The sequence below is a fragment of the Dermacentor albipictus genome, chromosome 3, assembly GCF_038994185.2.
Source record: "Dermacentor albipictus isolate Rhodes 1998 colony chromosome 3, USDA_Dalb.pri_finalv2, whole genome shotgun sequence".
Classification (NCBI taxonomy): domain Eukaryota; kingdom Metazoa; phylum Arthropoda; class Arachnida; order Ixodida; family Ixodidae; genus Dermacentor; species Dermacentor albipictus.
Genome location: NC_091823.1, coordinates 36,509,182 through 36,536,794, shown reverse-complemented (window position 1 = coordinate 36,536,794; position 27,613 = coordinate 36,509,182). Strand labels below are relative to the sequence as shown.

The 27,613-nt window shown below is 45.5% G+C and overlaps 3 protein-coding genes across 5 annotated transcripts in view; 2 read left to right on the top strand and 1 right to left on the bottom strand.

Annotated features, from left to right (window-relative positions):
- The first annotated feature begins 857 nt into the window (after positions 1-857).
- LOC135902531 (NIF3-like protein 1) lies at positions 858-2,326 on the top strand. Its single transcript, XM_065432667.2, has one exon. The coding sequence runs from the start codon at positions 894-896 to the stop codon at positions 1,809-1,811; it is 918 nt and encodes a 305-aa protein (XP_065288739.2). The 5' UTR covers positions 858-893; the 3' UTR covers positions 1,812-2,326.
- MCTS1 (malignant T-cell-amplified sequence 1 homolog) lies at positions 1,798-12,650 on the bottom strand. 2 transcript variants are annotated; one of them, XM_065432676.2, is made up of 5 exons: positions 12,471-12,647; positions 12,024-12,176; positions 5,263-5,497; positions 2,229-2,296; positions 1,798-1,907 (listed from the first exon to the last, which is right to left on the bottom strand). In XM_065432676.2, exons 1-5 carry the CDS (start codon positions 12,479-12,481, stop codon positions 1,826-1,828), a joined length of 549 nt encoding a protein of 182 aa, XP_065288748.1. In that variant the 5' UTR covers positions 12,482-12,647; the 3' UTR covers positions 1,798-1,825. The 2 variants fall into 2 exon arrangements, with proteins under 2 accessions (XP_065288748.1, XP_070391465.1); XM_070535364.1 differs by lacking the exons at positions 1,798-1,907; positions 2,229-2,296 and adding an exon at positions 3,800-3,893 and having other exon boundaries at positions 5,219-5,497; positions 12,471-12,650.
- Positions 12,651-12,788: 138 nt separating this feature from the next.
- The window catches only part of LOC135902517 (fatty acid hydroxylase domain-containing protein 2), a 50,751-nt gene continuing 35,926 nt past the window's right edge, over positions 12,789-27,613 (top strand). The window contains exons 1-3 of one of the 2 annotated variants that reach the window (XM_065432643.2): positions 12,789-13,013; positions 19,215-19,326; positions 27,272-27,375. In XM_065432643.2, the coding sequence (XP_065288715.2) occupies positions 12,995-13,013; positions 19,215-19,326; positions 27,272-27,375 (235 nt within the window). In that variant the 5' untranslated portion in view covers positions 12,789-12,994. Of the gene's footprint in view, positions 13,014-19,211; positions 19,327-27,271; positions 27,376-27,613 lie in introns of both variants that reach the window. The other variant, XM_065432635.2, reaches the window with a different exon arrangement.

Sequence of the window (27,613 nt, the reverse complement as noted above, 5' to 3'; positions counted from 1 at the left end):
TATACTTATATGCAGACGCATATAAGTATAGCCGTGAAATTTGCACTAATCGAGATGTACGATGCGCCATTATATCGCAAAAGAACGCGATCAAGAGGTTACATGGCTACAGGCCATGCAAGAGGTCCGTGTAGTTTACACGTACCATGCATATACTTGTCTGCTTGAGGGAGGCGCTGGCTGGAGCAGACGACTTCAATAATAATACCGAACGCCACCTGGGAACTAATAAAAACATTTTTATTAATCGTCCTACACGATTTTTCTCAATTATGCTTATATATCTCTGCACGTGCGAAATGGCTGATTCTTTACGACAGATTTGTGCCCTTGCAATGGTTTTTCTGAACTATCAGCATTTAGTTGGACATCTGTGTTATAAAATACTTCACTATGTTGCCGATTTGGTCAATGTGAACCCCACTGGGATTGCAGACGACCGAACAAAGAAACCGTCAGAGCAATCTCTAGCTCTCCCCTCTCAGCATTGAAATGTCAAGTTGTGAATGTCACTGTTTAGAAACCTGTACTGTAGGGCACGTCGGCATAGAATAAAAAACCACGTCGGTTACTGTAGCCTCGTAAGTTCATTTTCGTGCGCCAGTCACCTTTGCACTTGCTCCGGCCAGCGGCCAGCTGTGGACCGGGGAATCGCATGCAGCGCCACACGTTGCGTCGTCAAGAAGCGCTTTTCTCGGAGTGGTATTATGATTTCTTCGTATTTGAGCAGAGTGCTTCATTTGTTTTTGAAATAAATACTTTACTTAGTGCGTTGTTATGCATATAAACGAGCTCATAGACCGTGGCCTCCGCGATCAGCTCTAGACCTTTGAGAGCTCACCAGGTGACACTCCACGCGTTCCACTTTATTACAAGGAGTATCGCTACTAAGCATGTTTAGGCGTTCCAGGCGCTTGGTTGGTTCTTTATTCTATGGGCGCTCTTTGGCCGCAACAGCCTTTCTGCTTTTGCGTATAAATCGCGCATTGGTGCACAAGTGCGTCCATTACCACCGCAAAAACTGCACAATAATGCATTTGTCGAAGGTGGTCGAAATACTAGAACGTATAGCCCCGCCCTCGACAGCAGCGTCGTGGGACAACGTCGGTCTGCTGGTCGAGCCTAGCGGTTCGCCGGTAGTGAAGAACGTGCTCCTAACGAACGATCTTACTCTGCAAGTGATGGACGAAGCTGAGGAGCGAAACGCCCAGCTCATCGTGTCCTATCACCCACCCATCTTCACGCCTCTGCGCGCGCTTCGTCAGTCTCAGTGGAAGGAGCGGCTCGTGATCCGCTGTCTCGAGAGGGGCATCGCTGTCTACTCGCCGCACACAGCCTGGGACGCGGCTGACGGCGGGGCCAACGACTGGCTCGCGTCGTGCCTCGGATCTTCAACTACAGAGCCGCTGGCGACTGATGGCGCGGGGCGGCGGTTGCGGCTCGAGCCACCCGTGGTCCTAGAAGAGCTCGCAGCGCGGCTCGGGAAGCACGTGGGCGCACCGAAAGTACGGCTGGCGCTGGCCGCGCGCCACACTACCAACTCTGCTATCTCGCACGTCGTCCTGTGCGCCGGATCGGGCGTTTCCGTGCTGCGCGAGGCCTTCGACGAGGCCGAGCTGGTCGTGACTGGCGAGATGTCGCACCACGACATACTGGACGCCACACAGCGGGGCGCGTCCGTGTTCCTGTGCGAGCATGCAGTATCTGAGCGCGGGTCTCTGGGCCGATTGGCCGAACGGCTGAGCCGAGAGGCGCCCGTGCTTTCCGTGGTAGTTTCGCAAGCAGACATTGGACCCCTTCAACTCGTCTAATTTCTTTATTGTCGCTACTTGACCGGTTTCATGTGCCAGAGGCCGTCATTGAGGTAGTGCACGTTCTCCACTCCGATGCCTTTGTTGATGCTGGCTCTGCGAGCAACAGTACACAAAATAACGTTTGTACCAGTTTGACTGTAAAATATTGCACTTCACCATGCCAAAAACAGTGCAGCAGTTGGCTATCGCTATTATCGACGAGTGTGTATAAGAGTTGTTCCTGTTCAACCTAAAAAAATACTAGCCAGTGCTACCATGCGATTGTGCAGAATCTTGTGCCCTAAGAGGTACACATCATAATGCAAGAGAAGGAGTTGTTCCATGTAGAAACCCACCAGCGATATTGTTTCACTTGTAGACACAATGACTCATTCAAAGTGTTGCTAGCGAATTCAGAAACAGTGAAAGACTTACATGTCATCTGTAGACATGACTGTAAAGCCAACAGCCAGTGAGTGCTCCTTGCCTTCGGCCATGATCGCCTAATAAACAGTCAAGGAATACAGTGACAATACCACATAGCTGATAATTGAAGTCCCAACATAATTTCTCGCCAGTTTCTTCTTTGCAGTTAAGCGAATTATTAGTGTTTTCTTTGTCTTCCTACTTTTAATTGTTGCATTTCTAGAAATATTACTCTATTTAGTGCCCGATGAGGGCTAAGGCAATATATTCTAGAATTTATAAGTACACTTACATAAACTATAGTCATCTTCACACATAGGATATAATGCTATGCCTATGAAGGCGACGTAGAACGAAGTGACAAGTTTCTGCTACCAGCAGCCATAACGTGACTAAAACAAAGCATGCTGCATACTGGACACACAGAAGTGCGCAAATAATACTTAATTTTAGTAGGCTTATGTCCACAAGTTGTAGCGGTAATATATGAAGTAGGTATTCTTCAGAAAGCATCACAGATAAAAAAAAAAAAACTGCAGTGCAAAAACTGCAGGTGACACTTCTACAACCACACTACTACTTGCGTAGCTTGAGCAGCTTTTGGAACAGCCAAAAATGCATTTCGAAGCAGTAAGATGGACTTTCGGAGCAGATTTATGAAAGCGATTGCAAAGTACATGGGGCTTTTACAGTGGGCAATGCATGTGAAAGCAGTAAGTGGTCACTGGTTCACAAATTTAATCCAAACACTAAAGATGACCACCACCACCCCTCACCTTGGCTTCCAAGCCACCAGTCTAGCCCGCAATCTCACACGCAATCACCAAAGCGGTTTACTGGTCCGAACATATTGGAGGCCACCTTGCTTCGATCATGTGCCCGCCACCATGTCAGCTGGCAGCAAATTTTTTGTCACAGCTGTACGGTACAGCAAGGCTTAACCAGCAGTGCTTCATCAGTATCCAGTGGTGAAAGTTGCTGTTTGATGCCAAGTCCACCAAAACCTTGGTAGTGGCCGTATGCCATTCTTATGCTGTGAAACTGTCATGCCATAAAAAAGTGGGGGATAGGCAACAAATTGAATAGCGGAAAAATCTTTCATGGCCGCAGTGTCTGTGCCAATGTGCGTGTTACATTCGAAAAATCGAACGAGACACCATACAGTGTTCGGTCACTGCTTTACATTGGTTATAGAGGAGTACGGGGTCTGGCTTGGCATGAGCGACACTGTCCTGTTGCCTAAGCAACCCGAACGCATTGGGGTTACAACACACACAAGCAAGTAGAAGGCGCGTGAGCGGTCCCGTGTGCCTGCACTACTATGGCATGTGAACTTATTGAATATAGATAGCAACCCACGGCAGAAACAGCGCTACAATCCCTTGACTCGGTTTACCATGGAACCAACGCAACTGTTGGTCCACGCCATGCTACTTTGGATGATGCAGTAAAATGGCACTTGAAGGCATATTCCCATTTTTAAAAGCTCGAGTAACCCTTTCGGTACAGAGTGGGCGCAGATTTCTCATATTTTGCTGGAATGTAGCAGAGTTCGCCTCTCGGTGCAGCTTGGTTCAATTGCCGCACTGGTAGCATTACTGGGAGCAGAATGTAACTGCACAGACATAATGAGTTAAGGAGATGAGTGGCAAGTCACAACTGCATTTGCGGAAGCTGAAAAAAAAAAAAGTGATCTACAATTAGAAGGCTAAGCACAAATTTTGTTATAGCAGAATGATCATACCATACTTTCATGCCACATCCAAATTGAAGAAGCACACCTCTAGAAGCAGATGTCTGCTTTGTTTCAGCATTTGCACGTGCAGGCATTCTCCCATGTGCAAGTGGCACAAGTTATTAGAATTTCCTACTAAAGTCACTACAGCAAATTCTGGGGCTGCTGCTGTTAAGCCACAATTGGAATGATGGTAGTAGCAGCACATGGATATTTCTGTGATTTGGCATGGCTTCATCGAGAAAGAAAACGGCAGATTTATCGTTCTTCGTGGTTCATGTGCGTTGCATGCTAGTCGCTCAACATTTCTTTATGGCAGTATAGCTCTTTTTGTTGACTACTACTTCAAAGTGATACGTAACTTCGACAGCATAAATAAGTGGACAAGATTTGCTATGTAAGCTTGTGGGTGTGAAATTGTAAGGTATTCCGGTAGTTGAAGGGAGGTTAAAACTGCATGAAAGAACGAGAACAAGCGAAACACATGAGCGAAACCATGAACGTTTGTCCTCGTTTTTTCGCACAGTTTGAACCTCTCTTCAAGTGTCAACCAACTCGCCCTCAAGAATGTCCTACTAAAGTATATTCTGGTAGTGCAAGCAGGAACACAAACACACGAAAACACAAAAATAGCACCGAATGTGCACATCTGTGTTCCTGCTCGCGTTATTAGGACACCTTACGATGCATAATTAAGTCAACTCTTCTAAGTAAGCATCTCAATAGACGATGGGTTTTGGCCAATGACACTCATCATGGGAGACTATTTTATATATCTTGAAGACTTCATTTTATTTAGTGTTCTGGAGACAATATGATTGCAGAAATTAGAGGGGAAATAAGGCTGCCCACTGCCATACAGCAAACATGAGATGACAAAGGCTCGGTTAATCAAGTGACCAGAGGTTGTTTGAAGCCCTACTTTAGATAAGTGTATGTATTAACCATCATCGCCATGCTAAATTAGGCTCTGTAACTTCGGCGCATATACACTAGTGCCAGATTTCACTCTAGTAGATTTAGTATGAAACTCTAGCAATGTGTGCACTGGATGCAGAACTCTTAGGCTTTGTCACACACACACAACACCAAGCTGGAACTCCGGCGTGGCACATTTGGCCAGTGGAATAGTGGTTAACGTACTGCTCTCTCTACCACAGATGGGTCACAGGACAGGTTACATTATAGCTACATCCTGTTTACACACAAATGGTGCCAGTGAATGTAGTTAAAACAACAGTGTTGGACATGCACTCTCACACACCTTTCCCCTATTCTTATACTTGCTGAAGAGGTAAGAAAGGATACGACAACTGTTCCCTTGGGGACACGGGTCATCTTGGCACCAGGTGAAGTGAGACCTGGGCACATAATGTTCGCACCACTGAGCACAAACCGGATGGCTCCTTTGTCCACCTGTAGCCAGGGGCACAGGAATGGGTACTTGTGCAGTAGCCGCAGCGTGGGGAAGTATGGGCCCTCGCGTTGTCTGAAGAACAGCAGCTCTCCGGCACCATTGATGAGAATCTCGACGTGGTCATGGCTGCAACAGAGGTCGCACACAGAGTGCTGCGAATGAGGGCTTTTTCCTGGCACAGAATAGCAGTTGGGTTTTCTGCAGAGACTGCTATGTTGATTGGTAGTTACATTATACAAGCATTTTTGTAAGTTTTTATAATGGCACCATTACATCACAATTTTTAGCGCATTCCAAAGTGAAACGGGTAAAGCGTACTATAGAAAAAGGAATAGAGAGAGCAAGAGAAGCTTCAGTCAAAGTGCAGACCATAAAACAAGGCAAAAACAAGACCAGCAAGCTATTATACAAGTGATGTGCTACATGCAGGCGGGAAGAGAGATCACTGCCAAGACATGTACCCTTTAAGTTATTCAACACCTCTGCCCTGAACTCTTAAGCTTGGAAGTGTTTAAGGTAACCAATTCAAGCAGGTTCTATACCATGGAAAAACGCCTTAGATTTTTTGGCTGCAGTACATATTTTGTAGATTGATTTATCAGGGACAGACAGGAGGAACAAAAGGAGAATCAAAACATGCCAAGTGATAATGTTTTATTTTTACAAGCTTAAATTTATGACCCAAAAAGTGTCTGTTGCACAGGAATTCAGCAAGCTTTCAGCACAGATTTCATCACTGTCTTGTAGCTAGCAAGAGTCTAGTTCTCTACCCCTGCAAGAAAAGCTAAGGGCAGCGAGTTGTATCTCATTTGGATTGTTTGTGCAAATTACTCTTCTTCAAACATAGGCAAGCATGCTGAAACTAACTGTCAATCAATCTGTAAAATCATATCTGCCAGTGCTTAGGAATTAGCACTTTGGATGTTAGAGTTGCAAACTGTGCTTGAATGAGAATTTATTATTGTTACAATGTTTAACTGGGAACGTGTGTCCCTGAACACATGTTGTAGGGGTTGAGGGACGGACTCCGGGATGAAAACCAAAACTTGGGAGGGATTTATTTTACATTATTTACAGGGAGGTGAGTGTCAAGCAGCCGTCCTATTGTCATTACGGGCCGGCAGCAACTCGGACGCTGCGGCCCGCGGCAAGAAGTTCGAGAAAGGTGAATCAGGGAATCAGGGACTGCTCTGGTCTCTCTGGAAGGCTTCTTATAAACCCTTCGAGCACTGTAAGTTACGTCATGTTTGACCAATGGGAGAGTCTGCTCAGATGACGCCACTTTCAGCCAATGGTAGGCGCCCGTGCGATGGTGTCATACCCGGCGAAGAGAGTCGGCGCCTGGTCCTCCTCTCTTGATCCCGGTGCTGCGCTCTTGCCTCGCAGAATTGCAATCCACTTCTAAGCTGGAGAAGGAGGGGAGGCGCTCATGCTCCATTGCACAAGGGCCCACCTGCTCCCGGTGGCTCGGCTCCTGCAGTGGTGGCAAATGCCTTCTTCAAAGGCGAAGGGGATGATTGGGCTTCATTGTCCGAGGCCCCCATCTAATCCCGGCGGCGCACGACCTGGGGGCCGCAAACTCGTTTGCGCTTGTCTGGTGCTCCTCTGGAATGTGCTTTCCTGCTTCTGCATTCCTCAATTAGCTGTGCTGCGTTTCGAAGTGGTTTGGGGAACTCGAAGTAATCGCAGGAAACAGCGCCATATCTAACAGCTCGTCCTCGCCCCGGTAGTTCTGAATGGCCGGTGAACTCAATTCGCTGGCCATGAGGAACGCTGAAAGAACCTGCAGGGTATTGGTGTCGAGCCTCGTTTGACGAACTTCGGGATCCTGGGCCCTGGAGAACATACGTCAAACAAACAAAACAACACAGCGCTGCCCCACGTGTAAGCGCAGGCTCTTCACCCCTGACTCGCCAGGCTATTACTGAGTCAAAATCAACCCTGATCTTTTATTTCCCCAATTTTGACAAAACAGTTCCAACCACCCTTCCAAACAGCTATCCATTTCTCCTCGATTGCCGACAAGACCAGAGTACCATTGTTGTTGCAAAACAAAAGGGTCGTTGACGATGCAAACAACAAATGAAAACAGCCGAACATAACTTAAGTGGCCTAACTACACGAACAGCATGTTTCCAATCTATCGCAGTGGCGTACTTATCACACGTATTGGTGCCACTGAACAATCTGGTCAACCTCACAAGTACGTAATCACAAGCGCACTAGCCTTGTGGTCACTAAACAGAACGCGTACTTGCATTAGGCAAACTTTTCATTTACGCTTACTCACGTTTCTTCCCTGAAAGTCCTACAGGACACGTGACGTAAACGAACAATTAACTTGCGGTATTTATACACTCCGCAGAACCCTTAAAATGATGCGTCTTCTACTAACTCTTTCCACGCACGCTCACTAAAGAAGTCAGAATACAGCTGCCCTCCACACACACTTAGCAACCCAGTCATAAATCTGCTTCCTTCCGTCCACACAGGACACGCGCTAATGGAACTAAGAACGCTTCTCCGTGCAAATCATGCACTCACTGAAAATCTACGCGCTTAACCTTAGAAAATTCAACACTTAAAAAGAAAGAAGGTTAAATAAAACACACGCGCGTTACGATAGGCCTCTCAACGATAACCTTGACCTTCAGGTTACTCACACACACACAAAAAAAAGCCCATCTACTTATTAATGAACATCTCGCGAGACTACAGGTTTACCTAAAACGCATCTTTCAAATCTCGAGCTTCTCGAACGAAAACATAAACAAAGCTCAAACTTTACATATTGAAAGAAATCCTAGTCTCAAATCGCGAAAACATTCCGATGCTCAAAATAACAAACAAGACACTTCATTTCTACGGAAGCGCTCCTGGCCTCCCTTTCCAAACGCTTACGTCTGACTCATACTTTGAGTCGAACCCGGGGTGGTCGCAGTTTCAAAGCTACTCTGGCTGCCGAGGAACAACAAAAGGGCTGACTAACTATCAGCTCCCCCAAGACGTTACGGTCTCCTGCCAATTTGCGTCCTCGCGCCCCGCTTTCAACACAAACTCGATTGACCGCGTCGCTACTCCCCACCTGGTCTCGTCCTACCACCTTGCGTTTCTTCGAACTGCACGCTGAGCTATGAAAAGAACTACGGAACGATGAGGAGTTTAACAGCCTTGTGCCCTTTGTTCGCGTCCGTGCAGAACATTCTTCGCGGTCCCCTTTTGACCGGTGGCTCGAACGTTTTCGATGCGTCAACATCGTCAGTGACGACCGCACCTTCTTCCTCGCGCCCTGCCCTTTCGGGTTTCTCGCCAACTTTGGCGGCGCTACAAAAGTTACCGTCTTTCGATCTTTACCGCGCTTCTTTTTACGGCGCTTTCTCTTTGCACTCGCCTTCATGTCGCCTTCTCGTGCCTTGTGCTGGCCGGTAGACGTTTCGTCGGCCCGGATCGGTCTCTTACCCGCACAGTCTGAGTGATTCTCACTTAAATCAACACTCCCTTTGCCTCGACTGGCGGACAGCCCAACCGACTCTGGCACAATGCAGCAGGCTTTACTCGAGATATGCAACTCGCACTCTTGCGAACTGCCCTCTACTGCATTGCCCAGCTCACGCTGTGCATCGACACACAGTCCGTCGGTCTCCATCGCTGTCTCACGCGCACAGTCTGAATGATTAATAACTGAATCATCCCTCTCTAGGCTACCTAAACTGGCGGAGAGCCGCACCGATCCCTGGACAATGCAGTTGTTCTCTCGTGAGCTACGGAGCTCGCCACCCCGAGAACTATTCTCAACTGCATCGTCCAGCTCGCACTTCACTTCTGCACACACCTCTGGCTCTACATGGGTGCTCGCGTCTGTCGGGTCAGCAGTACCCTTTCCTTCGCTAGCTACCTCGCTAACATTACCAGCGACGCACACACGCGGTAACTGTGCCAATTTGTTCGCAGCTGGCCTAGCTGTCTCTACAGTCATCTGTTGGCACAGCACCTCGTCGCTCTCTCTGCGGCCTTTAACGGCCTCTGTTGCCACTAAGGCATTGTTAGCAGCTAGCCTTTTCCCTTCACTTATCAATCGGCAGCCAATCTCACAGGCACTAATCTTTTCCTCGGCTTTTGGCGAAAATCTGCTAAACACTTCCACATTCTTTCGCTCTCTACTTCCTATAGACTTCTCAGACAGCCGTTGTCTCTGTGCCAACAACTGATCACAATCCTGTATCGCTTTGATCAGTGCTGCCTTCTCTCTCTCATACTTTTCCTCTCGCTCACGTTCGCGTTCATTCTCACGTCCGTGACGCTGACACCTAAGAGTAAGTTCTTGAAGCTCATGCTTCCGTTCATTCTCGCGTTCTTCACGCTGACGCTCACTCCTAAGCTCACGACGCTCTCGCAAACGTACACGACGCATACGCTCCCGTGGCTCCTGTATCACTTCCCAAGCAAGCTCAATGCTTTTATCATCATTGCCACTATCTTCAATCGCCTTTATGATAGCTGGCGTTTTCATCCGTTCGTCCGCCTCAACTCCCAAATCGTCGCACACCAACAACAAGTCTAACCTCGTCAACCTTCTAAGATCCATGGCAGCTGCCCCGACAGGTGGTTAAAACTGTTTTCCTTAATTAATTTGTGCAAACACACAATGCAACAAACTCCCGATTCCCAGAACTATCAAAATGAACACACAACATTTGAGTCTGGCGAATCATAAGGAAAAAAAACCACGCGCTCACTTACGGTTGCAGCACCCTGCCATCCGGTTCATTTGTCCGCTGTTCCCGGTTCCTCTGGACTCCCTGGGTCGAAGGCTCGCTCCTTCTTCGCTACTCCCAGTTTCTTCGGACCTCTTTCGACGAAGGCTCTCTCTTCTTCGCTCTTCCCGGTTCCTTAGGATCTCTCTCGACGAAGGTTTATCCGTAGCGCTGCCACCAGCTGATGCATTCGGAGGTGATCTCACCGCTGCCAACCAGATGTAGGGGTTGATGGAACGGACTTCGGGATGAAAAACCCAAACTTGGGAGGGATTTATTTTACATTATTTACAGGGAGGTGAGCGTCAAGTAGCCGTTGTATTGTCATTACGGGCCGGCAGCAACTCGGACGCTGCGGCCCGCGGCAAGAAGTTCGAGAGAGGTGAATCAGGGAATCAGGGACTGCTCTGGTCTCTCTGGAAGGCTTCTTATAAACCCTTCGAGCACTGTAAGTCACGTCATGTTTGACCAATGGGAGAGTCCGCTCAGATGACACCACTTTCAGCCAATGGTAGGCGCCCGTGCGATGGTGTCATACCCGGCGAAGAGAGTCGGCGCCTGGTCCTCCTCTCTTGATCCCTTGATCCCGGTGCTGCGCTCTTGCCTCGCAGAATTGCAATCCACTTCTAAGCTGGAGAAGGAGGGGGGGCGCTCATGCTCCATTGCACAAGGGCCCACCTGCTCCCGGTGGCTCGGCTCCTGCAGTGGTGGCAAATGCCTTCTTCAAAGGCGAAGGGGATGATGGGGCTTCTTGTCCGAGGCCCCGTCTAATCCCGGCGGCGCACGACCTGGGGGCCGCAAACTCGTTTGCGCTTGTCTGGTGCTCCTCTGGAATGTGCTTTCCTGCTTCTGCATTCCTCAATTAGCTGTGCTGCGTTTCGAAGTGGTTTGGGGAACTCGAAGTAATCGCAGGAAACAGCGCCATATCTAACAATGTAATCTCACACAAGAATCTGAAGCAAGCTGACAACCAGTTTCATAATGCTGTCTACGCGCTATTTCCAATGACGCACATAGTTTGCAACACCTCCAGAAAATAAAGTACCATCAGCCCGTCAAGAAATGACAATTACCCACCAGGTCATGCAGAAATGGTATAGTCGGTGAAACTGAGGGAATGCAAACACTCGCTAAAAGCTCATGTTTCTTATTCAGCCTGAAGTACACTGCCATGCCCTCAATAGAAAATAATACAGTCAAATGCCTAAGTGCTTGGGGCCTCTTAAATAATTTGTTTTACAGGTCGCTTCACTGTAAAGATCATGCATTGCACAGCTCACAATGGAACCAGGACATTATTATTGCTTCATTACAGAGGTCATTGTGTTGTACAGACATTCTTTGTAGAGGCACTCGACTGCAATGCCTACATTTAACTAGTAGTGTGAAATAAAACTTAACCAGCAAGCCCTGCACGACTTTATATACATTACTTGCATGTAGCATCCTGAAATGATCGTTGGAAATTTTAGCACAGAATTTACAATGCAGAATCATTACCATTCCCAAAGATGCGACAAGGTCATGTACTGTTACACAAAAAGTAGGAAGGGCAAATTGGACCACGGCGAAATTTTGGTGGACATATCAGGAATGGAGTGCAAACCGGCCTAGTTTACAAGTCTGTCTTGCAGACTTTTCACAAAAGAGACAGAGAGAGAGAAAAAAAAATAACAGAAATGAAAGGAGATGAGACGAAAGGTGGAGATCACCAGTCGCGAGAGAAGCGCTGAACTGCAGTTAGTACAAATTGTAGACACGCAATGACAACCGTCGCGCATCGGAGTGTTGCAAACAGCTGGGCCCTGAAGGTCTGACTGAATCCCAGCAGAAACCTAACGCTTCGAACACCGTGAACACATCACATAAGCCAACTAACAAGTGTAAAAGCAACTTGCCACTTGACGGTCCGGAGAAGGTCCTTTTTCGGAAGTATCTGGTTGATGTAGTTTTCAGACGAAGGGAATTGTTCCAGGATTCTGCCTTTTATGGCCTTCTGTACGGACGACTTGAGCTGCGTTATGCCGGACACGTGCTCCTTTTCATCAAACCTGGAATTCAGAAAGGTGTTAAGACGCGAAGTCTGAGCACAACATCCGGTACAGCACGCAAAAGGGTTACGCGACCATGAACAGCCCTTTACGGCTGAGAGTTTTCTTTTTTTATTACAATATGTAATAGCAGTCAGGATGCATCCGCGAAAGAGGTGCAAGTCAGCTAGCCACACGTTGAGCTACTTTTGCGACGTGAAAAGTTGGCACATTTCGCCTACAGTACTACTCAAGCATGAACAACCGGGATGACATGAAAGACAGCCGATGCAAGTTCTACGTGGCACGCCTTACTTTTTAAACATGTTGCTTGTATCTTTGACCGAAGGCTTCCAAGCCTTTCTTTCGAATGGTCAATACGAGCGATCTTTAGAAACGCTCGGTTGCTTGAATGTCCAGTACAACGATACAGCGCACCGCCAGCACCGCCGCCACCACCAACACCGGTCGGAATCGGCTCGGCCGGGCTCGACTCAAGTTGGCCTCTCATGGCCTCTCTGTCTCGCTTCTTTTCTTCAAAGTCACAATAGTAACCAAGCCAGGCCAAGTCAAAACATGTTACTTTTTTTTTCGCTTTTTTGGTTTTTGATGTGAACACTCCGGTCAGCTGTACTTGACTCAAGGCAGACTGGCTCGCGTTCTCATTGCTCTCGGCTGAGAGACTCGGGCACGCGCGCGTGGAAGTTGCAAGCACCTGCGCGCTACCTCTACTATTTCTAACTCGCCATAGAAAAAAAAAAAAAGAAAACATCTCTGATATACCAGCAGCCCTTCCACAGGAGTCGACGCGTCTCGCGGACTGACAGTTGTCCTTCACCATGCTGGAGCAACAACAAAGTAAGTGCGCGCGTTAGTCGTGTTCGCATTGCTTGCCTGACGAGTCTGGGAGGGCACGAAGGAATTGTGCTATGCGCCCCCTTTGTTTTAAACAATGGATGGGGCAAAGCTGTTGCTTAGGGCACATCGAAACACAACATAGCCGGGTTTTTGTGATTGTCCATTTATTTGCGCAATGCGCAGTGACTGAAGGTGCTGTTAAAAAGCGCCTCGGCGCCCGCATAAAGAAGAGTTTTCAACAAAAATTACAATCTGCACTAACGAATCGCTAGAAGTTAAGAATCAAATTCGGCCTAGTGTATGCGCGGATTTAGAGCATGTGATGACGATCGAAGCAGCTGTACGGTCTTCACTGGCAGTGACTGTAGGTGTTTATAAGAAGCATCTACACGCTTGGTGGAAGGAGACATCTTACTAAAAGTTGTAAATTTTTGGCACCAGTGCTGCCGTATTCAGAGCTCGAGTAGGAGTTGTCTACACTGGCTGCATAGCACCGTAAGAGGAAAGTACTCGGAAATCTGGTTTGCTCACGCACTTGCGTAATTGGATATAAAAGCACGTTTTATTTGTCCATTTCGCAACAGCGACGGTGCGCGTTGCTGGTGCGTCACGGAACGATTCGGTTGACGATCAAAGGTTAATTGTTTCTATGCCCCGTTTCAGATCGTGGGCGTCAGATGGGGGGCAAAATTTCGCTGCACTTTAATGAAGTGCGGTTGCTCTTACCACTGCCTTCTACATGTGCGCAGTTTGGCTGCTAGGCAACGTTTTTTTGCTTAGTTCAGTGGTGAAAGCATTAATATAATCGAAATGCTGAGTGAAGCATAGATTAATCTGGGGCTGCTTGTAAACCTTACAAAACAAAACAAAAATTCAATAAAACATTATTCAGCAGTAAGTGAAATGACCAGAGTTCTTTGCTCATAGCCATGGGTTTATGCACACACTTCTCTTGAGGAAAGCGGTTTTTCTATACAGAATTGTCATATGCTTCTGGATTTAAAAAAAAATTATCTTGGTACTTAGTGACACAGCCTGTATTGCCTTGGGTCGGAGAACCGTGCATATTGTTTGGCGAACGTCACAATAAAGGGTTATTTATTGTACAAGGCTGACAGGAAACGAGGACAGCCTTTGTTATGTCCGTCTAACATTCTGCTCTTCCATTACCCATTCACTCGCTGGCTGAGAAGTTGTCTCAGTTACAGCCTACTGCTACCTTCAGCGCCTTGTGCTCCAGGCATGCTTGGTGAATAGACCACACTTTTAATGCAAACTTCTGTTGTTGTTAGGCTCAAGGCAAACAACTGTTATATGTTACAAGTTTTGCTGATTTGTAAGCGTACATAAGTGCTGCTTCCAAGGAAAATGCGAGAGAGAAAAAAAGGTCAGGCTGAGCCTGTATTGACACACCATCTTATAATGGGCATTGTTTTACAAACATTGGCTGTTAAATTTTCTGTAGCAAATAAAACATACGGCCACTACTTTCGCTTTGTGAATGGGTAATAGTAAAAAGGGGCCCTAAAACACTTTTCTAACTAGCCTCACTATTAAAGTATGTTGTCCCACAAATCTCATGCTGCAAAAATTTTTCATATCCTTCAACTGCATGTAAGTGGAGTTATTGCACTAATACTCTGCTTAAATTCCTGTCTTTTCATCTCCACTAGCACACTGGAAGCTACATAGTGGAGAAGCCAATAGGGCAAAGCCCTGGCCAAAAGTTTAGCATCACGGTGGCAGAAGGGCTCGTTGCAGATGTGATGACGCGGATGTGAGAGCAGGTGTCTATTCACTGCTTTTGACACAAGGTTGTAAATTCCCTGCTGCATGCAGTGCAATGATATTTGGCTCACATGTTCACAGGAGCCACAGATCGGCAACATTACTACGTTCAAAAAGTGTTTCAGAGCCCCTTTAAGGCTGCCATCTAGAATAAGAAATGTGATGAATGAGTGCTTTTGTGATGGAATTGTGACTGTCAAGGCATGCAGTTCTTTTTTTGGCACGAAACCACCAAATGGCTCATTGAGCCCAAAAGCCGGTGTCTGTAGCACTGAAACAGCAGGTAAATTGCCATTGACTGCAACACCACAGCACAAGCATGCCTCGACGAAGCAGAGCGGGTGAAAGGGCTGCGACGCCACATCACCCTTGCTCTTGCGTTCAGAAGCTTGTGTTATCTGCGCAAGCTCTCACCTGCATTCTAACTGTGCCTCGGTAAGGCCAAATCATAACACGCCAAGTGTCTCAATGCACTCACTTGTCTACGAGAAGTTGATAACTCTGAATGATCGCTCAGCAGTGTTCAATTGGACATTAATGTTTTCACATTCATAAATCATAAGAAGTGCTTAGGTGTCCTGGGATTATTTTTTTCTTGCTAAATTGAGCTCGAATATGTGCAACATCAAAGAATTTGAACTAGAAGATAGTGAAAAGGCATAGAGTATCTTAATATAATTATTGCAGTGGCGATCACAAATGCTATCTAATCTAATCACTATTGCTCCGAGGTACAAGTTTAGTCACGATTGTGCACTTGCCATTTGATGCACCATTGCAGGCTGCCACTTCAGCTGATTGACTGAATAAAAGGAGCCAGCTTTTTTTTAAATGAAATGTAGACAGGGGGCTTATCACTTGTAATAACGCAGCTTTTTCACTGCCATTAAACATCCTGCAGTAAACTAAAGGTGTCAACCGCAGGCCCTCTGAAATGATAAGGCTGGCAAGCATCACATGCTCAGCATTCGATGATCAGTACGACAAGGGTCTGGAACAATACCTTTGGGAGATAAGCTCAGCGCAGAAATGGCAAACTCTGTGAGCAGCTGATGACATGCTACCCACACTGCTGTTCTCACCACAAAATGCGTGGGTGTTCCATTTGCTCAGCAAAGGGACAGTTGTGTCGGTAGCCTAACTGACAGCACAAAGGTTTTGTTATCTTGTGCTGTGTTATCTATGCCTGCTCATACACATTTTTGCTGCCACACTTTTTTCAATCTCACCCAGCAGAAGGCCCTTCCTTTATGCCTTCACTCTCTCTTTTACCATGGTCATCTCGTCTCTTTATCAATGCTATATGTCGTTGTTACTGTAGTTGTAAGATATTGGTCTGCAGACGCCTGAACTGCCCCACGGCCAAGGAATGGTGAAAGAGGAGGAAAAAAAGAGGGAATGCTAAAAGTGGCCAGGCTTGCCGTGAAAGTGATTAACATTTGATAAATTCTAAATAATTAGTTGAGCTTCAGTAGGTAACGGGCATGAAAGAGGAAAGCTGCCTCCTATTTCTAGTTACTTTAAATTTTATATTTATGTTGAATGAGCAGGCTTATATGTATGCATTATTGTGTGGCTTATCTAGCATTTCTGATGAGAGCAAGCTTTAGCAAAAGGAGCTCTGGAACCTCGTATGTGGGCTGTACAGAATAAATTTAAAGTCAAATGCGAGCTTCAAAACGATAGAGACATAATTTTCTGCACCATTTATTTGTTGCTCTACTCTTTTACTAATTAGTAAGAGCTGTTACTTTATTTCCTGCCTTTGATATTGGTCGATATCGAAACATTAATGTAGTTTCCTCTAAACTTGGAGCCATACAAAAAGAGAGAGATGATGCAAACAAAAAGAGGTTGCAATGATGCAAACCTACTTCCAGATCAAGGTATTCCTTTCTTTTCTCCTTTTCACATGTCTAAATTATTTCTGGATAAGCATTTGGTGTTTCTGCCATCATTTAGGTTTTTATTGTTGTGAACTGAATGTATCCCCTAGAGCAATATGAAAGAGAACATGTAAATTGCTCTTCAAATGTCGCAGTCACTAAACACGCATGCCTCACATGAATGTGTTCCATGAGGCAAGATGTCCAATAAAAAAGTACTGGTTGCATAATAACAGGCGAGGTTCGAACCCACAGATCACGAGTCATTATTATAACTGTGCAAATATTTGAAACGTTCGAATAATGAATCTAATAGTGTCCTATTTGAATCGAATAATCGCTGTTCGTAAACGCAAATACTTTTTGAATACTTTTCGAATATTTTAAAACGTCAGCTGCACCCAAGTAAACATAAAACCCCTGCAGACCTAGTAGAGACATGAAACATGATAGCTTGTGTAGTGGAGCAGGCTATGTCAGTTAGGTAGCTGTACTTTCCAGCCTCTAGAGCGATCATTCGCTCTCTCTGAAGAGTCCTGTGCTTGAAAAGGAGCTACTAGTCTGGTGCTGATGCTCCATTTGTGCTTTTAATAAAGAATGCATCATAACATACTATGTAATGACAGAAACTTTCTAACATTAAGAATACTGGGATGTGAACATCGTATTATGTTAATTGTGATAACAGCTATTCATTATTTGAAAAGTATTAAATATTCGATTCGATTCTTGCACTATTCGATTCACATTCAATTAGGTCTCAAAAAACACTATTCACACCCCTGTAGTTATTATTGCCTAAATATTAATTCAGTATGCCCTCTTATATTGCTCAAGACTGTACATCCTTTGTAGCTGTGCATGCTTCAGAAATTGTTTGGTTTAGCAAAGTCAAAATTAGAGCTTCTGAGCGATAAAATGCGTACGCTTCATTTGTGATTCCAAATTTTCTTTTACCCCAAACACGAGTTTCACAGTAATGTGCATTCTTTTTTGTTCCCAGCCGTCTTGGAGAGTAGTTGCAAGGATATAATGGGTGGATGAATACCTATGGCATACTGCTGCTGAACGTGACAGGGCCTGTGGGTTTAATTCTTGGCAATTGCAGCCACTTTCTAATGAAATGGAACGCGAAAATTATTGGTGCTTGTGTATTTAGATTTAGATGCATATTTAATACACTGAGAGGTAAACGTTAATTTGAACCTCTTCACTGCCTCATTTTTCACAGCCCTAATGGTATTTTGATGGGTTACACCCCATGAGTTATATATTTACAGCAAGGCATGAAGTGTGCAAATGGTATGGATTGCAGACATTTTGATTGATGTGCCTATCCTGGTCCCTTTCAAGGGCCTGAGGAATGGATTACAGTTATTTGCGAAGCCTTGCATTAATGATAAAGGACACTTAGACATTTATCTTCACCCTGCCTATTGTATATCCATTTACATTTCTGTTATTTACATCTGTGCTCAATATATCAATAACAAAGAGAGAGTGAAATTTCTTCATGACTCAAAATTCACTTTTTTTTCTCCTACAGGCTCAAAATCTCCATCAAAATGAGAAATTACTTTCAATTTGCTTGTGCTTTTACATATTTGTTTTTACACTGTTAGAGTAACGACAAAGCATGTCCTAACACAGTGCTTAAGTATTATCTTTAGCTTTATTGTGATGTGCTTATGGATAGATAAAGCAACATCAAGATAAAGTACAGGGAGATATCACTATCAGTGTTTTTCATCACTTTATCTAGACATTTTACCCAGAAATTGTGTTCATCAAAATAAAAGCTTGCTCATCAATTGTTGTGTAGTGCTTGTGTCACTTACCTCTTGGGCTTTTTTATTCTTGTATCTGCATGACATGCAAGTGTCATATCTTACCTGCAATGGTGGGGCAGTGGCTATGGCATTGTGCTGCTGTACACAAGATTGCGGGTTCAGTTTCTGGCCATGGAAATCACTTGTGTGCCATCTTTTGTGTGCAGGTTAAAGAACCCCCAAAATTCTTCCAAACCCCTACACAGTGACATTCCTCATAACTCACTGTGCAGTTTTGGGACGGTAAAACCCTGTGATTTATATGCTATGATCTGCTGGCAACGCTCTTTGAAGTCCAAACCATAGGCTGTCGATTGGTGATTTATCGTATGCAGTGCAGAGACGGCACATATGACAAATAAAAGACACAACACATCACTAACCAGCACCATATTGTCACCTCATCTGATTATTCTGTGCACTGATTTTACGCTATGGTGTACGTAACGGTGCAACGAAATGTGCTAGCTTTCCTAAAGTTCATGAACTTGGGATATGCTGGGCAAAAGAACTTTCACTTGAGTAAGTTGGTAGGGCTTCCTGTGCATTTTTCTGTGCCAGAATGGTGTAAAGGAAGCACATGCAAAAGAGCCCTTGTCTTCTCTTGTGTATGACTTCTTTACACCATTCCAAAGAATTGTGGTAACCATTCCGATCATGTTGCCAGATTAATGTTTTTGTTGTTTCCATACCAGCAGTGAGAGTGGCAGAGGAGCCTCGGGGCCTGCTGCTGTCATCACTCAAGAGCTCTGTGTTTATCCTGGGCACAGCATTCGTGGTGCTAGTTGCTGGAAGCAACACTCTTACCTGGCAAGTACAGAGCCATGAAAGGTTTTGTTCGATAAAAGAAGGCAGTAGTCAATTTTTACCCAGAATTGAAGTCAAACCAGAATGCCTTGGTATTCTAAAGTCCTGTTGATTTGTGCCTGTGGATCAGGTGAAGGTGTTCAAGTTTTTCAGATGCTGGCGTAAGTATGCTACATGCACAATGACACTTAATTATTTGTCACATACCCACAGCACCAAATGATAGCATTATAGTGGTGGGGAAGGATTGGTTTAGAAAATGTACAAGTTGGCATTATCAACTGGAAAGTAATAAAAAATGATGTTACACATTAGCAAATACGTATAACCAAAACACCATTTACAAAAATGATGCAAATAAATTACCAGACGAAGAAGTCTCAGCAACATGAGGTAGCCTATTTTATTCTCTCTTCATTTGTTGAAAAACAAAATTTTGAACTAGCGTGTCTTGCTAATTCATTTGTTTCACTTTAACTACTGACATGATCTAAGAACATAACTATGCAATGTAAACTTTTAAAAAGATGATGAAACGGGCAGAGATATTAGGGTAAATGGGACCATGTTTATTATTAAGAAGATATTGCTGTTATACCCAGTATGGAGGAATGTTAGGCTCACCCCACTAGGTCAACTCTTTCATCTTGTTGGCGATAGTCATCTTTGTTGCTCTCATGGTACTGTGATATAACCCTCGGCAGTGAAACCACTGACCCGGTACCTGCTAGATGGCGGCTGCATAGTATGGGTTACCCACATGGACAACGGGGAAGCATTGGCTGGAGTTATTTCATAAGTGACATCACTGAGTTGTTGGGTAACACAGTAAGGGCCAGAGTACCAAGAGAGCAGTTTTTCCAGTTGAGTCCAAAGGAGGACAAGGTCACTGGCAGTGAACTGGTCATCATGATGACTGTTTTCATAAAGAGGCTTTTGTGTTGGCTGTGAATCAGAAAGGCGACGGTGGGCAATCGAGCATTCCTCGGTGGCTGTCGCTATGGCGTCACAAGCATAGTCGGACGGGGACTCGAGAGAAGTTGGCAGGAGCATGTCGCATAGCAATGTCGGATGATGTCCAAAGAGGAGATAGAAGGGAAAGTAGAGAGTGGTATCGGGACATTACGAGTTGTACATGAATGTCAAATGGGAGGGCAGCATCCTAGTCACGATAATCTGAGGAGACATACATAGAGGGCATATTTGTAAGCGTTCGGTTCAGGCATTCAGTGAGGCTGTTCGTTTGAGGGTGGTATGCTGTCGTTAACTTTGTGTTGTGTCTTGCAAGAGCGAAGTGGATCGTCGATAACCCTAGATAAAAAGTAGCGTACCCTGTCTGTAAGGAGCCCTGTGATGTAAGATGACGTCTTGCAGCACGAAGTCTGTGACGTCGGTATCTCAACTGGTATGGATAGCTTGTGTGATGGCATAACGGGTTGAATAATTTGTTGCAATGTCAGTCCACTTATTTCCAGATCTTAAGGTAGGGAAAGGGCCCAAGAGGAAGAGGCCAACACAATAAAACAGCTTGGTGGGTATATCAATTGGGTGGAGGGTTCCAACCGGAAGCAAAGCAGGCTTCTTACAATGTTGGCACAGTTCGCAAGTGGCGGCATAATGTTGCATTGTACGGTAGAGTCCAGGCCAGAAAAATTGACGCTGCACATGGTCGTACATCCTGGAAACATCCAGGTGGCCCGCTCTGAGCACATCATGGAGTTGCACGAGTACAGTCGCCCTGACGTGAGAGGGAACACCTATCTGTAGTTCGTGTCCTACTGGTCGCATATTTCAGCATATTTCACATTCTTGCTCCTCGCTGGTGTTGTGAAAGGTGGAGAGCGTGAATATTCCAGAAGGTGCATCATGGGTGTTTGGGGCATCAACGGCGTGCCGAGACAAGCAATCCACATCCTGGTGGAGCCTGCAGGACTTGTGCACCACTGTGTAGGTGAATTCTTGAAGACGTAATGCTCAACGACCTAGATGACCCATGGGATCTTTTAAGTGGCAAGAGCCAACAGAGAGTGCAATGGTCCTTGGTGACAGTGAAAGGTCGGCTGTATAAGTGCGGCTGGAATTTACTCGCTCTCCATTCGCATGTGAGGCACTCGCGCTCTGTAATGGAGTAATTGTGCTTAGCTTGTGAAAGCAGGTGACTTGCGTACGCAATAACTCATTCACGCCGACGTTGACACTGAGCTAAAACAGCGCCGATTCCATAGGCACTAGCATCTGTATCGACCTCTGTTGTGGCAGATGGGTTCAAGTAAGCGAGAATTGGCGGAGTAGGAAGTAGAGTGATAAGGCATTTGAAGGCAGCAGCTTGGTCAGGGCCTCATGAAAAAAAGGGCGCCTTTCTTGAGAAGGTCCCTCAGATGCCGAGTAATGCATGCAAAATTTCTGACAAATTGACGGAAATAAGAGCACAAGCCTACAAAGTTGTGGGTGTTTAAGCACAGTTCACTACAGGAAAATCGAGAACAGCACGAAGTTTTGCAGGATTAGGGCGGATGCCAGAGGAGTCGACGAGATGAGCAATGATAGGGATTTGGTGGCAACCAAAGTGGCACTTCAAAGAATTCAGTTGTAGCCCAGCGGCATGGAAAACAAAAAAATAGACGAAAGACAGTCAAGGTGTGTTGTGAAGGATGGCGAGAACACAATTACATTGAGGTGACAAAGGCATATAGACCACTTAAAGCTGTGCAAGAATGTGTCCATCATGCACTTGAAGGTGGCTGGAACATTGCACATGCCGGACGGCATGGGACAAAATTGATAAAGGCCATCTGGAATAATAAATGCAGTCTTCTCACAGTCAATCTCATCGATGGCAGTAACTGCCAGTAATCTGGCAGTAATCTGCCAGTAACCGGAGCGCAGGTCTATTGATGAAAAATATGTCACACCGTGTAGGCAATCCAACGTGTCATCTATGAGTGGCAGTGGATAGAATGGATAGACGTCTTTCTTTGTTATCTTGTTTAGATGTCGGTAATCTGTACAGAATCTCCTGGTGTTGTTTTTTTTACCAAGACAACAGGAGAAGCCCACAGGCTCGACGATGGTTCAGTAATGCCCTTGGTAAGCATCTTTTCAATCTCCTGTTGTATCTCTCAACGTGTGACACGTAATAGGGCCGTCTGTGACTAGGTGGTGCATTGCTGGTACGTGTGCGATGCTACACAAGGGAGGTTTGTCCCAAAGGCCAACAATATCAGAATGAGATGCGAGTAGATAACAAAGATTGTCGGTTTGTGTAGGTGAAAGGTCCAGGGCTATCATCTAGTTAATGTCATGCGCTGGAGGCAACATTGCGGAATGAGCATTGCAGGCAGCGGAAGTGTTGGTGGAAGACGGATGAGGTGAAAGGGAAGAAAGTTCATACTCGTGTGATGAAAGTGTGGCGAGAGAGATGTCTTTGGGTTGTATCTGAGGGCAGAATCCGAAATTCAGGAGTGAAAGATAAGCTTTGTTAGCCATTATGGTCAGAATGGTGTGAGAAAACAACATGTCGCATGACATTAAGGCACCAAGTCGGGGGTGTGATGACATAGTCACTATCTGGTACAGAAGGGTTGGGCACAGCAGTGATACAGTAAAACCTCGTTAAATCGTACCCGCTTAAACAGTAGTTTTGTTTAAAAAGTAGTGAAGTCAAATCCCCAACTCAGTGGCCATTTAACATAATGTGTTTTGTATCTGCATAAACCATACCAGCTTATTGCGTACGTATCGGTTAAAACATAGTGTTTCCACTTTTCGTTGCGCAAACCTGGCGCTGCGCCGTCTCCATCGGGCGGCCCGGCAGAACAACAAGCCTCGGAGATCAGAACAATGGCCTCCAGGCGCCATGCGCGTGAAGCCACATCAACATCATTTCGGCACTGTGCCAGAGAGCGTTGTGGCGTCGTGCAACCAAGGACTTGCGTCATGCCGAAGTTCGAATAAAAAAGACACCGGGTGTTCAGCATAGAAGGAAAATTAGACATCATTCGTGCTATTGAACGTGACACGAAGTCGGGCTGGCACGCTACAGGGATCTGTTGTTGACTACAGTGTGTGGCATTTGGAATGCGATGAAGGTGCTCGGCAGCGCTGCTGCAACTGCGAAAAGATGTCGGCTTCGAGGTTCGACTTTTTGCCATCGTTGCCTCTGTTGTTGCCAAAGTGTCGACTAGCGACACTGATGAGGACGACACGGAAAGACGATTCAGGCCCGACAAGGGTAGAAGCTACACATTACGTGAATGCAATCCTGAATGCAATCGTTGTGACGAGAACAGCACCCCTCAATGAAAAAGGCGCCCCGCGACTTCTGCAGCACTACCGCACATGTGCACGGTGAACGCCAGCGAGGAATCTGCCATACGAGTGTTTGCCGAGAAGAGGGGGCTGGCTGGAAAGCTGGCTCGCAGCTTCAGTAAGTTTGAGGCTGCTGTTGTCGCTGCTAGGCCGCCGTGGCATCAAATTAAATAGCACTTTTGTCTCACGAAGTGAATAAACACTGCAAGTTTTTTCCCCTTTCATCGCCTTCTCTCGTGAGTTCTTTTTTGACAGGTAAGTGGGGGATCTTGTGGTATTTAGGTTAAGCAGCACTACCATTTAGGATGTATTTTTTCCGCGCTCCGGCTAACTACGGTTTAACGAGGTGTCACTGTACTGGTCGGTGCCTGCAGTGGTAGACAAACAAACTAGGCTCAACAGAGCTGAATCTGCACTGTGTCGGGAGGGTCGGTAACATCAAGCAAACCAAGCTGGACTACACCAGCCGAGCAGTCAATTATAGCTGGGTGAGCAGATAAGAACTCAAAGCCAAGGATAACATTATGAGGGTAATGGTCAAGTACACGGAACGAAACAGATATATGGTGACTGCCGGCGCTGACACGAGCGGCACACATTCCCAGTACAGTGGGAGTTTCCCAATTAGCAACTTATACTAAGCAGGACGCGGCAGTTGGGAGCACTTTCTTGAGCCGCTTTCGGAGATCAGCGCTCATAACTGAGATATGTGCACCGGTGTCAGTCAAGGCGGTTACAGGTAAAGCATCAACTTCTACAGCGATTGAGTTCTGCTCTGTTGGCAAGGTAAGGAGAGGATTTGCAGTTTAGGGGTGCGATGCAATGTCACTTCTGGCCACTGCATTCATCAGTTTTCCGAGGATGAGAGTACAGAAGGGTGCAGTGATGAAAAATGATGAGGCAGAGGCGAGTAGGACCGAACTTCGTGCGCTGATGATGAACGGCTCGAGCGCCTGGCCGATGCAGCAGGGCGGGCCTTGGTCACGGTATGTTGGGTCATGTGGGGCATCAAATAGTGGGCATTGGTTTCTGTCTAGGCCAATTGCTGTGAACACTGTGAGAAGTGAGAAGTGTTCCCTTTGTCACATATTCTCCTTTGCCTAAATTCTATCCTATATGAGGTCATACCATAGTCTAAAAATGGACAGATGAAGGTCCTAGGTCTACCTGTCACCATCTGTAACAGCTCCCAAAAGGGTGTACGCGGGCTGTGGCAGGCATGGTTGGCTGTGCCATGTACGTCAACTTTCTAGAAGATAAGAGTGAGCGTGACGTCATGCCTGTTGTGCTCTTGCAAGGGCTGTGACTGCAAACCCGTTGCCTTCTGGCCTAGGATTATCAGCCCCCCCTTTCACTCAGTCCCTACCCCCATGGAAAACTCCGATTGCTTTTCGACGTTTTCACCGTCCCATATGTCGTAACAATGTTCCTGCCTACACACTTCGTATCACGTGACAGCTTATGGAGGCACGGTCAGATACCTTGAAATCTGTAGGGTGTCCCAGCTAATGTTCAATGAAAACATGATTAAAAGATATGGTGCAAGACACGATTTTAAAACCTACGGTGTTTGGTTGTCAAAACGCTGATGACTGAACACCACAGGGCTTATAATTATGTCATGCACAGTGTTCTTTAAATCTTTTTTGTTGAACCATTTGGTTAACTCTAGCGAGGACACATGGTATATTGATGCTGATTTCTCTGATGGCCAGGCCTGCAAAGAATGGGCTTGCACGCAGACCGCCACCTATATGGGAACCTGCACTTCCCGTTCAGTATCCCAATCCATGAAGAACCTGAGCTCCCACACATCATACAGAAACCAGTCCACGTCTTTACTGATTTACTGAAATCTTTCACCCAGCCTCGGAGAATGCTACCACTTCAGCAGCCATTCAAGGCATCTTTTGTAGGCATGAACAAGCAGACAGTCCAATAGAAATGCATCTGAACACTGGGGTATACTGGTATGTTCCACGGCAATGCAGCGGCACTCGCCACTGCTGTTTCTGCAGGTGGGGTGACCAATTCTTCCCTACCTTTACACCTCGGGGAATGCCTATACGAAATCCTAAATGATAAGTCACACTTGATAGCCATCATGCACTGTGTGTGTACATCCCTCCGTACTTCAAACAGTTATGTCTCAAACAACTTAGCCTGCCTCTTCCTTTTTTGAGCGAGTCCCCACTTTCACGCCATCAAGAGGTCTTCATCAATGAGGTCTATGCAAATTCACCTTATACACCATACTATATAGCAAAATGGCAACAGCCTGACGTTACGACAGAAGTGCACACGCTGCTGGCTGCACTACTGTGCAGACCTTAATCATTTAATGTGGCAATGTTCTGCTTTTGAAACCAGAAATATGGCCCTACAGGCATTACAATGCATGAACTACTTTGAAGCATTGCTTACAGATTCTAACGTGCAGCTTTTATTTGCCTAATACGGATGCCAGAGCAGCCTGGTCGGGTTGGTTTAGAGGGACTGACAAACTGCTTTTATGACCGAGTACAGCCTCAGCACAAGTGACCACTCATCAATTGACTTGAAGCCCTGACCAAGACGACATCGTGGGATTCTGTGAACAATGTGCAATGTTAAAATGCCCCATCCTCCCCCTCAGAGGACTTGTGCCTCCCCATTTATTAATAAAGGACTTTCATTAATTCAACATGAGGTATGCTATTTTTTCATTTGCACTACACTTCTGATGGTGTTCTAGCAAAACTACACTAGCTACAGTGGCCTCTGTTGCAGTTAATAATTGAATAGCACATGAACAATTGTAGATCAAGCGTGTTGTGAAGCTCTCGAAAAAAGAAATAGCCTATGGTCAATTGACAAGATGAAAACGAACTGCCATTACCTTGGTTCCCATGAATGTGAGAATGTGCAGTGCAGCATAGTACAATAGCATCTGTGGTGATTTGACTAAGAACCCCTGCTTCTTGTCTGCCTTTTGTTATGTGAGCCATTTGCAGTTTGACACATTCTGTTTTTTTTTGAACTCATTGGTTGCTGTGAAACAACCAGCCAAAGTTCTGCAACTGATGAAAGAGTCAATAAAGAGAAACACAAAATCACTTTAAATTTGTAACCTATTCTTTCAAAACTCTATTCTTGTTAATGTTGTCACAGGAGGTTAGATGCTTGACCAGAAGACCATGCCGTTTTCGGACATCGTACTCGTGCTGTTTCTCTTGTTTCTTGAAATCACCTGTCTCGCCAGTACTTGTATTCACAGGCACTACAGGATATGACGTATACTACACTGGAGAAATCTTCACATGGCAACTTATCTTATACATTGACTAGAACATTTCTTAGTTAGCGTGTTGGTTATTAGTGTAGCTTATTGTGTAGTTCTTATTACTGTAACTATATGCAATTTATTAATTGGCTCAGCTTACTTTCCTGTTTAAGTGTTTCTTATTAATGTAGCTTGTGTGCAAATTCAGGAAACGTGTGACTAACTCACTAATAGAATGTCTTCTTGGCTTGCTGTTGTTGGTTGTGAATTTTACTGGTGCAATATTCATTGCATTTTCTAATCTGAAAGTATCAGTTTTCTATGTCTTCCTTTCTTTGTTCATCAACTCTAAGTTTTACCCTTAATTTCCTTCTCTAGGCACTTGCAGCGCTTCTGGGGGGCATCGGGCAACTTCTGGCAAGGCCAGTGGGATGCTGTCGAGGCTTTCTTTGATGGAGACGAGTTCTCCAAGAGTGTTTGGGGTCAGTCGCTCTTGTCTTCATGTTACTATGCAACTTGCATGCACTAATAAGCATCACTGTTCTAAAACTTTCTTTGTACATCTTAGATTTTACTCTCTAATGTCTTGCATCACCATGTCTTTAACAATGGTCTGTTGTCATATTTGGTATTTCTTTCTGCTGTGGCTTTCTTTCATTCTTTTACTTCTTAAGGTGCTCGATTTAATGTGATGGTGCTTTCATCTAAGTCATCTGTTGA

Excerpts from the sequence above, each read along its gene's own strand:
- MCTS1 (XM_065432676.2), bottom strand. Across the intron at positions 2,297-5,262 it reads TCCCCAAGGGAACAGTTGTC|GCGATCATGGCCGAAGGCAA; the intron begins GTATCCTTTCTT and ends ACTGTTTATTAG. Across the intron at positions 1,908-2,228 it reads GTCATGTCTACAGATGACAT|AGCCAGCATCAACAAAGGCA; the intron begins GTAAGTCTTTCA and ends TGTTGCTCGCAG.
- LOC135902531 (XM_065432667.2), top strand. The coding sequence starts at position 894 with ATGTTTAGGCGTTCCAGGCGCTTGGTTGGTTCTTTATTCTATGGGCGC.